The sequence below is a fragment of the Eretmochelys imbricata genome, chromosome 14, assembly GCF_965152235.1.
Source record: "Eretmochelys imbricata isolate rEreImb1 chromosome 14, rEreImb1.hap1, whole genome shotgun sequence".
In the NCBI taxonomy this organism is placed as follows: Eukaryota; Metazoa; Chordata; order Testudines; family Cheloniidae; genus Eretmochelys; species Eretmochelys imbricata.
In genome coordinates this window covers 27,669,308-27,683,606 of record NC_135585.1, presented here as the reverse complement: position 1 = coordinate 27,683,606, position 14,299 = coordinate 27,669,308, and the positions used below count along the sequence as shown (strand labels likewise).

The 14,299-nt window shown below is 47.2% G+C and overlaps 1 protein-coding gene across 1 annotated transcript; it reads left to right on the top strand.

The window, feature by feature from the left end:
- The first annotated feature begins 1,237 nt into the window (after positions 1–1,237).
- Positions 1,238–2,197, top strand: LOC144274457 (olfactory receptor 14A16-like). The gene has a single exon (XM_077833296.1). It carries the CDS (start codon positions 1,238–1,240, stop codon positions 2,195–2,197), a length of 960 nt encoding a protein of 319 aa, XP_077689422.1.
- The last annotated feature ends 12,102 nt before the right edge of the window (positions 2,198–14,299 follow it).

The window sequence follows — 14,299 nt, the reverse complement described above, 5'->3', positions numbered from 1 at the left end:
TCTGTGCCCTTGCCTCTGAATCTCTGCTTCTGAGCTCTGCAGGGCTCCAGGGCATGAGTCCTGCTAACCCTCAGGAAATAGATATGGATAAATCACCTTCCTGCAGCATCAGTCCTTTAATGTCAGTGCAGCTCAACGCCAGCTACTCACAGCTCGTCTGCAGAGAGCAATCGGTTTGAGCCTAGTTCAATCGCAGAATGAGGCTGAAAGGATTCTCAGATACCTGTGCCTTTGGCTTCTAGATTCTGCTGTATAGATAGATAGTGACCAAAAAATCCTAGTGCTGGATGACTGAATGTGTCTTCCGTTGGGAAAAAATCCACAAAGGCTAGCACAGGAAGTTTGCTATTTCAATTAAATGTGTTGGGGGATCAACATACAGGGAAGAATTAAGATGATAAATATGAATTACAATACGAACTGGTGAAGACCTTTCCCATCAGTTTAATCAAATACCTACTGCTGACTGGAATTTTTCCTCCCATTAGGAAAATTTTTACTTTTCACTGAAAACCCTAAATCCATTTCCCCCCACCACCACCCCAGTTTTTGGCAAATGAAAACTTTCTGCTGAAAACTGATTTTTTTTATTCCAAAACCAATATAGTTTGTTTTTTTAAGTTTTCATTTTTTTTTTTTACAAAACAATCCCAAAATGTTTGAGAAAAGCAGACAGATTCTGAGATGTGTTATTTAGCTTAAAAACCAATCTCCATTAAAAAGAACACAGCTGAAAATTTCCAACCAGCCTCTATGCACAGAGCTTGGGGTAGAAAAATGACAGATGAGCTGCTATTTACGATGCTGGGTGAGTCAACATCATATTGCCCTGCAAAGTGAGAATCAGGCTGTGTTAGAATTTTAGTTGATCAGTTTCATACCCAAGTTGTGAGAATTGTTGGGTTTGGAGTGTGCTTTGTTCCATCCTTCATATTGCATTTTATCAAGCCACACCTTGGGCCAAATCCTCAGATGAGATAAAGTGACGAAGCTCCATTGACTTTAAAGGAGCTGACCTAATTTACACTAGTGTGGTAACGTGACTCATTGATTGTCAGAGGCGAGGAGCACTAACAACACCTACTCATTGTAAGTGATGAGTTCTGCGCACCTTTGACATTCATAGAATGAGATATTAGGGAAAGGGGAATCAGGGCCATTCCCTCTGTCGCTCTAATCCTGACCATTGTCTTTCTCATTCCCTCCACAGACATTGCACAGTGTACTGCGGAAGAAAATGTCCAACCAAACTGCCGTGACCGAGTTCCTTCTCCTGGGATTCTCTGACATTCGGGAGCTGCAGATTTTACACTTTGTGGTGTTTCTACTGCTTTACCTGATATCCCTGCTGGGGAACCTTCTCATCGTCACAGCCATAGCCCTTGACCGCCACCTTCACACCCCCATGTACTTCTTCCTGATGAATCTGTCCATCCTAGACCTCGGCTCCATCTCTGTCACCATCCCCAAATCCATGGCCAGTTCCCTCACGAACACCAGATCGATTTCTTATTCTGGATGTGTTGCCCAAGTCTTTCTCTTCTTCTTCTTCGCTTCAGCAGATTTTGCCTTACTGACCATCATGGCGTACGACCGATACGTCGCCATCTGCCAACCACTGCAGTATGAGACAGTGATGAACAGGACAGCATGTGTCCAAATGGCAGCCAGTGCCTGGATCACTGGTATTCTCTCCTCTGCACTGCACACTGGGATCACGTTTGAAATCTCCTTCTGTGAAGGCAACGCGGTGGATCAGTTCTTCTGTGAAATCCCCCAGCTCCTCAATCTCGCCTGCTCTGACTTGTACCTCCTTGAAGTTGGGTTTCTCATCTTTAGTTCATTCTTAGGCTTAAGCTGCTTTCTTTTCATCATTGTGTCATATGTTCAGATCTTCAAAGCAGTGCTGAGAATCCCCTCTAAGCAGGGTGAGCATAAAGCCTTCTCCACCTGCCTCCCTCACCTCACCGTGGTGTCTTTGTTCTTTAGTACTGCTGCCTTTGCCTACCTGAAACCCACCTCCAGCTCAACCTCACGTCTGAATCTCATAGTGGCTGTTCTCTATTCTGTGTTGCCACCAATGATGAATTCGATCATCTACAGCATGAGAAACAAAGAGATCAAAGGTGCACTGAGTAAACAGATTGGTTGGAGGTTATTCACTAAGAACAAAATGTCCATATGTCTCCTTCGGTAGCAATTTCATTCTGTATTTCTTTATAAATAAAATCTGATGACATTATTGCCTCCATAAGAAAATACTGTGCACTCTGTTTATGCGGAATTGGGTATTTGCACTAGTACAGATACAGACAAACATGACTCAGGAAAAAAAGGAGTTTCTATAGGTTTACACCAATGTAAATAAGATTGGAATATATCATATACTGCTACCGATCACCATACTACCTGAGACCCTTGCCTATAAAATCAGTAGTCATAGCAGAGTCCCTGGTGAGGTCTTTGGCTCTTCTTATATTTTGGGATAAAAACTCAGATGGAGGTATCGATGCATTTGTTTTTTGTGTTTTTTGTTTGTTTGTTTGTCAGATTTTTAGCTTATTTTTGCCTAACTGGTGGATTGGTGGTTTGGTTTGTTTGTTTGTTTTAGGAGGTTTTGGAGGTGGAAAGGCCTGAGAAGATGGTGAGTGTTTGGTGAGATGGGATTTTCAATGTTTGTCCCTTCTTGGGAGTATCCATATGTCATCTCTTTGATGGGGTTTTCTGAGCGAACTAAAGGTTTGCTCCCCACAATGACAAAAGTGTGCAAAAGAGGATTATGCATGGCTTAGTTCCTACTGACATGATTATGTGTAGATTGTTGGGATATTATTGTATTATTAATGATATGTGTCATAAATATAAAGGGAAGGGTAACCACCTTTTTCTCCACAGTGCTATAAAATCCCTCCTGGCCAGAGGCAAAACCCTTTCACCTGTAAAGGGTTAAGAAGCTAAGATCACCTCGCTGGCACCTGACCAAAATGACCAATGAGGAGACAAGATACTTTCAAAGCTGGAGGGTGGAGGGAACAAAGGGTATGTCTGTCTTTGTGATGTTTTGCCAGGAAGAGATCAGGAATGCAGCTCAGAACTCCTGTAAAAAGTTAGTAAGTAATCTAGCTAGAAATGCATTAGATTTCTTTTGTTTAATGGCTGGTAAAATAGCTGTGCTGAATGGAATGTATATTCCTGGTTTTGTGTCTTTTTGTAACTTAAGGTTTTGCCTAGAGGGATGCTCTATGTTTTGAATCTGATTACCCTGTAAGGTATTTACTATCCTGATTTTTAGAGAGGTCATTCTTTTACCTTTTCTTTCATTAAAATTCTTCTTTTAAGATCCTGATTTCTTTTTCTTTGTTCTTAAGATCCAAGGGTTTGGGTCTGTGTTCACCTGTATAAATTGGTGAGGATTTTAATCAAGCCTTTCCCAGGAAAGGGTGTGTAGGGCTTGGGGGGATATTTTGGGGGAAGACTTCTCCAAGTGGGCTCTTTCCCTCTTCTTTGTGTATCACGCTTGGTGGTGGCAGCATAGGGTTCAAGGACAAAGGCAAAGTTTGTACCATGAGGAAGTTTTTAACCTAAGCTGGTAAGAATAAGCTTAGGGGGTCTTTCATGCAGGTCCCCACATCTGTACCCTAGAGTTCAGAGTGGGAAAGGAATCTTGACAATATGTAAGGCATCTTTTTATTATTTTAACCTAAATGAGTATAGCATCATAGAATATTAGGGTTGGAAGAGACCTCAGGAGGTCATCTAGTCCAATCTCCTGCTCAAAGCAGGACCAACGCCGACTAAATCACCCCAGTCAAGGCTTTGTCAAGCCAGGCCTTAAAAACCTCTAAGGATGGAGATTCCACCACCTTCTCACGTAACCCTCCTAGTGAAATAGTGTTTCCTAATATCCCACCTCTACCTCCCCCACTGTAACTTGAGACCACTGCTCCTTGTTCTGTCATCTGCCACCACTGAGAACAGCCTAGCTCCATCCTCTTTGCAACACCCCTTCAGCTCGTTGAAGGCTGCTATCAAATCCCCCCTCTCTCTTCTCTTCTGCAGACTAAATAACCCCAGTTCCCTCAGTCTTTCCTCATAAGTCATGTGCCCCAGCCCACTAATCATTTTCGTTGCTCTCCAATGGACTCTCTCCAATTTGTCCACATCCGTTCTGTTGTGGGGATGTAAAAACAGTGTCATTCTTGCTATGGTGGAAAGACTGTTTTAAAGTAAGTGACATGAACACTGGTGTCTGGGGTCTTCTTGTCTTCTTGTCTGGGGTCATTTTGTTCTAGCCCTGGTGTAAGTGGACAAGTGCCATCACGTGCACTGATCTGGTGTTCCATACGCCTTCCCGTGTAGATGTACTCACACCCAAGCTGAGAAAGGATCTCAGAAGTTGGCCTGTTAGTAGTATTAGAATATCATCTTTGTGCATGGTTGTGTACACTTCATATATGACAGACAAAAGCAGAGTATGTGATTAGCCAGAGAGACAGACAGACAGGACCATTCCTTGTCCTAACCCACAATCTCATTGAGTGATAATGATAGATTTCTATTTGATTGTAAATTACATGAGCTAGCTAGCTAGTGTGACAAAGTTTCTCCTCTACCTTGGTGGGTCTTGCGCTTATTAGCGGATTTGTTTGCCTTTGAGCTTCATGGCAGCCCTCAGTTTGGCCGTTTTCATGAACCCACAGTCCAGGGCAACTCCTCCTGTGTCTGACTAGGAGTTGGGAGGTTTGGGGGGAACCCGGGCTCACCCTCGACTCCAGGGCCCTGTGGAATGCAGCTGTCTAGAGTGCCTCCTGGAACAGCTGTGCGACAGCTACAACTCCCTGGGCTACTTCCCCATGGCCTCCTCCCAACACCTTCTTTATCCTCACCATAGGACCTTCCTCCTGGTGTCTGATAATGCTTGTATTCCTCAGTCCTCCCACAGTCCACATTCTCACTCCTAGCGCCTCTTGCTCCCAGCTCCTTACACGTGCACCACAAACTGAAGTGAGCTTCTTTTGAAACCCAGGTGCCCTGATTAGCCTGCCTTAATTGATTCTAGCAGCTTCTTGATTAGAACACCTGCAGCCAATCAGCCTGTCTGTCTTAATTGTCTCCAGAAGGTTCCTGATTGTTCTGGTACCTTCCCTGTTACCTTACCCAGGGGAAAGGGACCTACTTAACCTGGGGCTAATATATCTGCCTTCTACTACTCTCCTGTAGCCATCTGGCTCGACCCTGTCACACTAGATAATGAATAATCTATGGAAATTATTGTGCAAATTACTGTGCTTCTTTTCCTGCTAATGATTGTCTATGTCCAGATCATGATTTTCTTATAAGTACTCCTTATTACACATTATTTCACAAAGATTTTGTATGACTATATCTTACTCCATCGCTCATTTACAAACAGCTCATCCTAACGCAGTTAGTGTTTGAACTTTGATCTGTTTTGACCGGATATATTTTTAACATACTCTGGTTTGCTTGGAAGTATCACAGACAAGTCGGAAGATTCAGTGACTTTCGGCACCACACCGATGAATGGAGTAGAGAGAGAGAGATCAACATTGACAAGGACTTGCACAGAGAAAGGACGCTGTGCCACTGTCCATGTCATCAGTGTTAGGGGTATTCTGATGTGAGGCTCCCACAGTCACTCCAGTTGAAGCTGTTCCAGTCTGGAAAAATAATTAAAGAGTTATTGGAGCAGGGGGTCTGGACACGGGGTCTCCCAGGTGAGTGCTTTGACCACCAGGCTACAGGGTAATTCTCATGTGCTCTCTCTCCCTCTTTGACCCAATGATTCTTTAATGATTTAATCCAAAGTGGAACAGCTTGAACAGGAGAGGTTGAGGGAGCCCCACATGGGAATATCCCACAACCAAGTGATTAGGATACTCACCCAAAAGGTGGCAGATCCCCGTTCAGATCCCTTCTCCTTCATAGGCAGAGGGGGGACTTGAACTGGGGGTTTCCCCATGGCCAGGTAAGTACCCTAACCACTGGGCTAAAAGTTAAACAGGAGGGCCTTCTCCTTCTCACACAAAACACCGGAGGGGCCTGACCCAAGGAGAGGGTTCCCAGGTATGCATCACAAGCAGGGATAGGCGCCATCCAACAGGTCGACATAGGCAACTATCTCTGTGAGGGGGTGGAGCTTGGCACACCCGAGTCTAGTCATCATCTCCCAGTGGTCAGGTTAGGCACCTCCCCACCGCATGCTGGCAACTGTGGATCCCATTTAGGTGTTTACCTCTCCCCATTCATAGAACAGGGAGCCTGGGCTCCAAACACAGGCTTTAGGTATCATGGGGATTTTCTAAGTGCCTAAATGTTAGGTGCTGCAATGCTCATCGTTAGAATACCTAAAGGCAAGATTTTTAAAGGTATTTAGGTGCCTGGTGGGATTTTCAAAAGCATTTAGGTACCTAAATCCAATTGAAATCAAAGGGTGTTTTGAAAGTCCTACTAGATGCTTAAATACCTTAAAAAAATCAGGCCCTAATTCCTTCTGTGAATCTAGCCCTGAGTGTCTGATATCCCCGAAGAGGCTTTAACAATATCATCCCAGAAGACTGAAGACAGATCCAAAAACCGTATTTTTGAGCCCTTCCTAACACTGAAGGGCTTTGTAAACTGCAGCCGTATCCAGACATGGGTTCTACAAATGGCCCTGTCCCTTTAAAATGAGCCAGACACAGACCCCAGGACCAAAGACTCATGAGTTTGAGGTTTTAAAATATAAGGCTGCTCCCATCTCAGCTGAGATAGGGACCACCTCACCTCTAGATCATGCAGAACAATCTGGTCCCAGCAGGGTACACGAGAAAGGCTGATATTCATTGGATAGCTGACAGTCAGTGGTAACTGGGTAGCTTTGAAAATGAGGCCTCTTTGAAAATGCCAGCTGAGGGCTTTGTCAAGTGGAAAATGATCTATTGTCAGATTTTACAAATGGCCCCTCTCTTCATCATTGGCCAAACAGAAACATCCATCCCTGAGCTTTGCAGTGTTCAACATCCAGCCTTGCCTTCATCACTGCCTAGGGGTGCACAGGGACCATTCCCCCGCTAGGCCGCTAGTGACTATGTTGGCATAAGCATCAAAGTTTGTGCCTTGTGATGGCTTCATGGTGGCCTTAAGAAATGGACTGGGGGTCTTTGTGTGGTTTCTAGAAGACGTGTCCCCAACACACAAACATCAGCATCACTGGAAATAGATTTGCATCCTTGTGCTCCATTACTATAGAGAGGTCCAGAAGTATGCAGAAAGGAATCCTCTGTCCTATATAGCAAGGGTCCCTCCACGGCAGGGTAGAAGCACACGTCCGGGGAGTGGAAAGTGAGGGAAGATCGCACAGCTGCCACCTGGGCTTCTATATGTACTACTGAAAAATGTCAGACTTCAGAACCTTGGGCTAATCATCTGGCCGCTTAGGGTTAGGGTGGTGCAAAGAAACTTAGGATACAAGGGGACAAGACAGAAATCTCTGTATATTAAGTCTGGGATATTCAAAGGGGTCTAAGGACATTAGTTGCCTAACTCCCATTGTGCAGTCAATGGGAGATGGGCACATAATTCCCTGAAGCCACTCTGAAAATCCCTGTCACAGCTCATGGCCCGCAGTGAAAGTTCACTGAACGGTTCCAGATTCTGCAGCACCCACAGCCCCTTGTGTCTGCTCTAATTGCACAGGATGCTGGAGAGTCGGTCACTGGTTCCTCCAGAGGGCCAAGCCCATTCCTGGGGTCTCTCCAAGGAAATCAGTGATTTTGCACCCAGGATACATTGGGTCCCTTCTGCTGAGCTGTTCTCTACTCTCTCCCCTGCTAATGCCCCCTGGGGATAATCACAGCTCTGTGCTCCTCATAGGGGTTTTCTAGGGGATGCCCCACTTGGTCTGATTCCTTTGGTTGCTCTCAGTAACTGAATCCCTGGGCTGATGTTATGTCCCTGGCACACCATGCTGGGTGCACCACGCTGCAGCAGGGCCTGGGAATAGATTGTGCCCCAATAAGGCAACTTGAGAGAGCAGGACTGTCCCTCGCCTTCGGCCCCTGAACATTTGAGAGGAGCTGAGGTCTCAGTTCACACCCCATTTCCATGTGGAAGCTACAAACATTGTCGAGCAGGATGGGACAGGCTGGCTCGGGAGATAAGAGATGAAGTTGCTGCTTTCACCTCTAAGTCACCTGTCGAAACCCAGCCCCATTGAGCAGGAGCCCAGGGCTAAATGAGCAAAAGCATTTTGGTGCCTAAGTCCAAAATTTACATCCTCAAAAGCTCTGGAGTTATGGGTGCGTGTGTGCCTGCCTGCTGGCCGGCTGATGTGAGCACTGCGTAAGGGCTCTTGGACACGATTTGACCCTTTCTCTCTCCACTGTGTAATAACAGAGCTGATTGAGACTCAACTGAGAGTTTTGTTGCAGACCAATAGAGCTAAAGCCACTAATAACCAGGTCTAAGCATGAGTCTTGCTTTAAGACAGTGTCTCTGGTGCATAAGGCTGCCCAGTCTGCACTATCAGTGAGGCTCCCGCAATAACAGCTGAAATCACTGAGAGCTGTGTTATGTGGCAGGACCTCAAGACATCCCAGAAGGTGCAGGAGGGCTGGCGGAGCAGAGGCAGGGGCCTAGCAAATGCCCGGAGAGCGGAGAGAGCAAGGTGCCTTTCTTTCCGTCCACCAGGGTGGGCGGTGAACACCACGGATGCACCTCTGAACTCTGGGTCTTCACTGACCAAGGACAACAGCTGTGCGTGGGGTGCGGTGAAGGGATGGGCACGTTACTGGAATCTTTGACTGTGGGACTTAAGAACCTGAGGCAAAAGGACACTGCCCAACATACTCTGGGGTGGGTGTTTTGCTCATGGTTTATGTTATGAATCCTGCTTGCAGTGCTTTCCCAAGTTAATGCCAGGTTCCTTTCCCCCTTTTTACTGTAAGCAGGGTCAGGATGAGCTCCACCCTGACACCTGGTGGTGAGGTGTGGCAAGTTGTGGAAAAGAACTTCAGGGGCTGATCTCATTTGCATCGGCTCACCCACCCCGCCTAGCATGAGCCCATAGCTGCCCAAATGGTCACTTTGGCTGCTGTGGGATCCCCAGTGTTTCTGTTATTGGGGCAGGAAGAATAAATTGTTATTATCTTGATTATGTGACTCAAGGAGAATGGAACTGTACTTGGCCTTTTGTTATGACGGAGGGGTGTGACGCAGCAGGGAGGGGGGAGTGCTGATCTGGGAATGTGGCAGGGGAGTTTCACTGGGGATGGGATACCTGAGCGCCTGTAACCTGAGCCAGGACGGGGCGGGGGAGGTAACACCTCTACCTGGGAAACTGGACAAAGGCTGCAGAAGAGAGACTGCTGGGTGGGGGGGGGGTTGTTTTCAGTTTGGTGCTGGGTGGTGGAACACAGGGAACCCCAGGGCTGGGGTCTAAGCTCCCTGCCCCCCAGAAGGACTTGACTGAGGGGTCCTGGTTGTCCCCACAAGCTCTGTTTTAGACTGTGTTCTGATTGTCCAATAAACCTTCCGTTTTACTGGCTGGCTGAGAGTCACAGTGAACCCCAGGAAGAGGGGTGCAGGGCCCGGACTCCCCCACACTCCGTGACAAGGGGCTCGCCATCAACGAAGTAGCACTCGGGACAAGGGTAGACAAGGGACATGGGTTCCAAAACTCAGTGAATTGAGAGAGGTTGGGGACAGGTGTTAGTACCTCGTCTTGTGGGCCTTTTGAGAGGGCCTGAAACATCAATTGCACATTCCTCTTTCTCCACTGTGAAATATCAGAGCTACTTTTGGGTCTATTAGGAGTCTAACTACAGGTGCTGAGCTGAATTTGCTTTGGGATTATGGTGCATCAGCACTGAGGTTCCCACTACTACAAGATGAGGTCACTAAAGAGCTAAAATTACTGAGCACTGTGTTAAGTAGTGGGGAGCCTGAAGATGTTTATTGCTGGGCAGTGAGTGGAGTAGGACGGCAGGAGCTGCCTGCGGGATGGCTGGTGGAGTGGGACGGAGCAGAGCAGAGTGGCTCGCGGGACGGCTGGTAGAGCGGAGCGGAGCGAAGCCCTGTGGAGCGGCGGGGCAGTCCGCTTCGGATCATGTACGGTGCCCCTTACCACACACACACACCCCCACCCCAGGCTGGGGAGTAACACTCTGCAGATGAACTTTTGAACTCTGGGGCTGGGCCTTTGGGTTCTTGGACTTTGGGTGATCTTTGGGTTGCTGGACTCAAGAGATGTTTGGGTTGTTGGAGTCAAGAACCAGAGGGAAAGGACATGGCCCAATCTTCTGGGGTGGGTCTTTGCTCATGGTTTGGTTGATGAACCCTAGTTGTGGTGTTTTCCCAATTTAATGCTGATGTCGTTTAGCTCATGTTATTAAAGATTTTCCGAGACTACACCGAGACTCTGTGTTTATGAGAGGGGAAGTATTGTCTCTTTGAGGCTCCCAGGGTTGTGTGTTAGATTTTCCCAGGTCACTGGGTGGGGGCTTGAGCCAGTTTTGCATTTGCTTTGTTGAGAGGGAACCCCTGTGTACTGAACCCGGCCCTTGCTGCTACCAACTCGGCCTGGCAGAAGGGTTACATTGTTAAAAGTTTCTTTTCTACACTCGGGCTCTGTGCTTGTGAGAGGGGAAGTGTTACCTCTAGAGGCGCCCAACGGGGGATGTGTAATTGTCCCAGGTTACTGGTTGGGGGCTCAAGCCGGTGTTGTGTTGCATTGTTGAAAAGGACCCCCTAGATATTGAACCCGGCCCTTGTTGCTGCCGACTCCAACTGGCAGAAGGGTTACACAGGTTTCTTAAAGGTGAAGAGAGAGGTTCTCAGTTGGTCTAAATCATTATAGCTGGGTATGTGCGACTGTGCGGTGCTGCCGGCTGGGAGAGCAGCCTGAGGCAGAAGCCTCCAGCTCGCATGATATTCCAGGCAGGACTGAATCTCCATGAGACGAAACCTAAAGAAGAGAATGACCTGGAGTCTCTGGCTCCCGTTCGGTGCTCTAAGAGGAGGAGCGCCATTTCTGTCCAGCCGCCCCAGTCGACCTCACCGAGGTCTGCCAGGAGCACCCAGGAGACGTACGCCGGCTATCAGTCCTACTGCACCATCTGCCGTGAAGACAAGGAGCTGCTGATGTGTAGCAATGCAGTACCGCATCTGCCAGCAGCACCCAGGAGACATACGGTGAGCTGAGCGGGCTCCAGGCTTGCCGTGGTATGGCATCTGCATGGATAACCCAGGGAAAAAGGCGTGATACGATTGTCTGCTGTTGCTTTCACAGAGGGAGGGAAGGAGGAAGGGGGGGTCCTGACGACATGTACCCAGAATCACTTGCGACAGTGTTTATGCCCATCAGGCATTGGGAGCTTAACCCAGAATTCCAATGGGTAGCGGAGACTGCGGGAACTATGGGATAGCTACCCACAGTGTACCGCTCTGTAAGTTGACGCAAGCCAAGGTATTGAGGACTCACTCCACCAACTTAATGCGCTTAGTGGGGATATACGCGATCGACTGAATAAAATCAGTTTCTAAAAATTGACTTCTATAAAATCGACCTTATTTCGTAGTGTAGACATACCCTAAGAGAGTTAAGCATCTAACTCCCATTGTGCAGACAATGGGCATTGGGCACCTGTTTCCATGAAACCACTCTGAAAATCCCTGTCATAGCTCACGTCCTGGAGCAAGTGTCCACTGTATTGTTCCAGATTCTGCAGCACCCACACCCCCTTGCTTCTGCTCTAATTACAGAGGATGCTGCAGAGTCGGTTACAGGTCCCCCCAGAGGGCCAAGCCCATTCCTGGGGCCTCTCCATGGAAATCAGCAATTAGTACCCGGGATACATGGTGCCCATTCTATTGAGCTGTTTTCTACTCACTAGATATTACCTCACCCACCTTGTCTCTCTGTTCCCCGAAACGGCATCTTTAGAGAGCAGGACAGTCCCTGGTCTTCACTTCCAGCACTGGACATATGAAAGGAGAGGAGGTCTCCGTTCACACCCCATGTCCACATGAATGCTATAGCCATTTCGGTGCAGAATGGGACATGCTGACTTGGGAGATAACCGATGAAGCAGCTGCTTTCATGTCTAGGTCACCTATTCAACCCAGCCCCAGTGAGCAGTGCCCCAGTGTCCTCCCCTTCTGAGCTCCATGAAAAATTGTTTTTGTGCCTCATCTCCTTGGACACATCATGAAAGCACCCACCAAACATCTCATCCATCCAAACTAGAACGCATTAATCCCCTGTGAGCAGCCTCAGCAGAGACCATGGACCAGCGTAGACCTGAAGAGATCATCTCAAAATGGGAGAGGGTAGTTCGGGCTCCCAGTCCCCTTCACTACATGGTCTCTCCACGGAGATTGTGATAGCCATCAAAGGAACCAATTGTTGCCAGTCAAAGTAAAGGTGGGTTCTGTAGGGATGGGCTTTAGTGTGGAACCAGAACCTCAGATCCTAAGCCCCCTCACCTGAGCTTTGGGGAAGTGAGGATCCCAAGAAGGAGCCCAGTGTCTGAGCTGGGCTAATCTCAAATTAATTTGCAATTTCCTGATAGAAATAGTCTTCTTCTGTCAGCCACACAACCCTCAGCTCTTACATAGCAGGGAAGGCCCGGTCCTGATCCCACTGCAGTCACTAGCAATGCTCCCACTGACTTCAGCAGTTCCAGGCTTTGGTCATAGAGGTGCACGCCATGTGTTCAGTAGAGCAAATTTCTCCAAGGAAATTTCTTCACTTCACAGGTTTTTGTTTCATTTTTTCCCCATTCCATGGAGAGGTGGCCACATCAAGCAAAGGACATTTGTATGGATGGAAATGTAGGTGGGGAAGGAAATGAAGTGACCTAGTCCAGGGTTGCACAGTTAGGAATGGAGAGAGCTATAAACATGGGCTGGGGTTTCCAAGCTGACTTACCCCAGTTCAAACAGAGAGACATTAATGGCATCCCTGTGTTTTCCCACACTGGTCATTGGTGCGGATACACTCCCCCCATGGAAACCAGGAGTGATTCCACTGGATTCAGTGAGACTCATTCTTCTCGCCCTCAGCCTGGTGTAAATAAAGAGTAACTCTAGTTGAGTAAATGGAGCTGTTTCTCCTCTTACTCACCCAGTGAGTAACTCAACAGAGTTAGGCCATGTTGACACTATGGACCTTACAGCTTTTCCCTTTACCGCCCTGTCTACCCTTCAGATCTTACTACCTTTACCGCTTGTGTCGGTCAAACTTTTGTTGGTCGGGGTGGTTTTTTCACATCCCGACCGACAAAACTGGTAGTGTAGACAAAGCTTAAGGTGGGGGCTTTTGGTTAACTTATTGTTAGTTATGTTAATTGAAGGATGAATTCACAGCCGTCAATCTCAAAGAGGTCTGTGATTGATCCTGTCATTCGTACCTCGCAGTTTAACAATACAAGGCAGCAGAAGGAAACTGGAAGTTATGGAGGGGCTTATAACTCTGGAAGCCCTTGGTCAAATGACAACAAATTTGGAACTCGAATGCTACCCCGGGCCTGCCCAAAGCACCCAAATTTCAAAGCTATCCGAGTAACCATTCAGCTTCTAGTGCACTTCCGGAAACTGAGCTTTAAATCATACGAAATGGCGGGAATGGAAATCCTCTAGCCCTCCTTCTGCATTGGCACAAGCACACAATCCAACATGCAGACTTTCTTAAATTGCATTCTCATTTCAGGTCCCCCAAGATTTAGTGGGGGCCATGCACTACCTTGGGTAAAATGAGACAGATTGAGACCATATTGACCTGCCTCACATCAATAGTTTGATCTCTAGCTTTGAGCAAAATAAACAAACCTAGAAAGTTGTAACTGGGCTCATATCTCCAGAACCCTTGGCTCAAATGACCCCACATTTAGGTCACTAATCCTACCCTGCACCCTCCTAAGGCACATTAAATTTCAAAAGAATCTGACTAAGCATGTCTTCTGTTTTTTCCTTTTCTTTTTTTTTTTTAAGAAAGGAGGACCTTTAGACAGTAGTCATGGTGCAACCTCAAGTAGAAGGGCGTTGCTGTGGTGGTAATAATATTCATCAGTTCATTTACTGGTTGGGTACCCATCTTGCAGGTTTCTATGAACCCTGCTATTGGAATATTCCAGGAGCATTGAGATGGGATTGTGATGTTCAGCAATGAGAATCTCAGAGACAGGAACAAACAAAAAACTCGACATCACGGCACTGATATTTAGCTCATGTAACCTGGCCTAGTTCCATAGCACTCTGCCAATTTACATTCACTGAGGAACTGGTCTAATTGACTTCA

Excerpts from the sequence above, each read along its gene's own strand:
- LOC144274457 (XM_077833296.1), top strand. The coding sequence starts at position 1,238 with ATGTCCAACCAAACTGCCGTGACCGAGTTCCTTCTCCTGGGATTCTCT.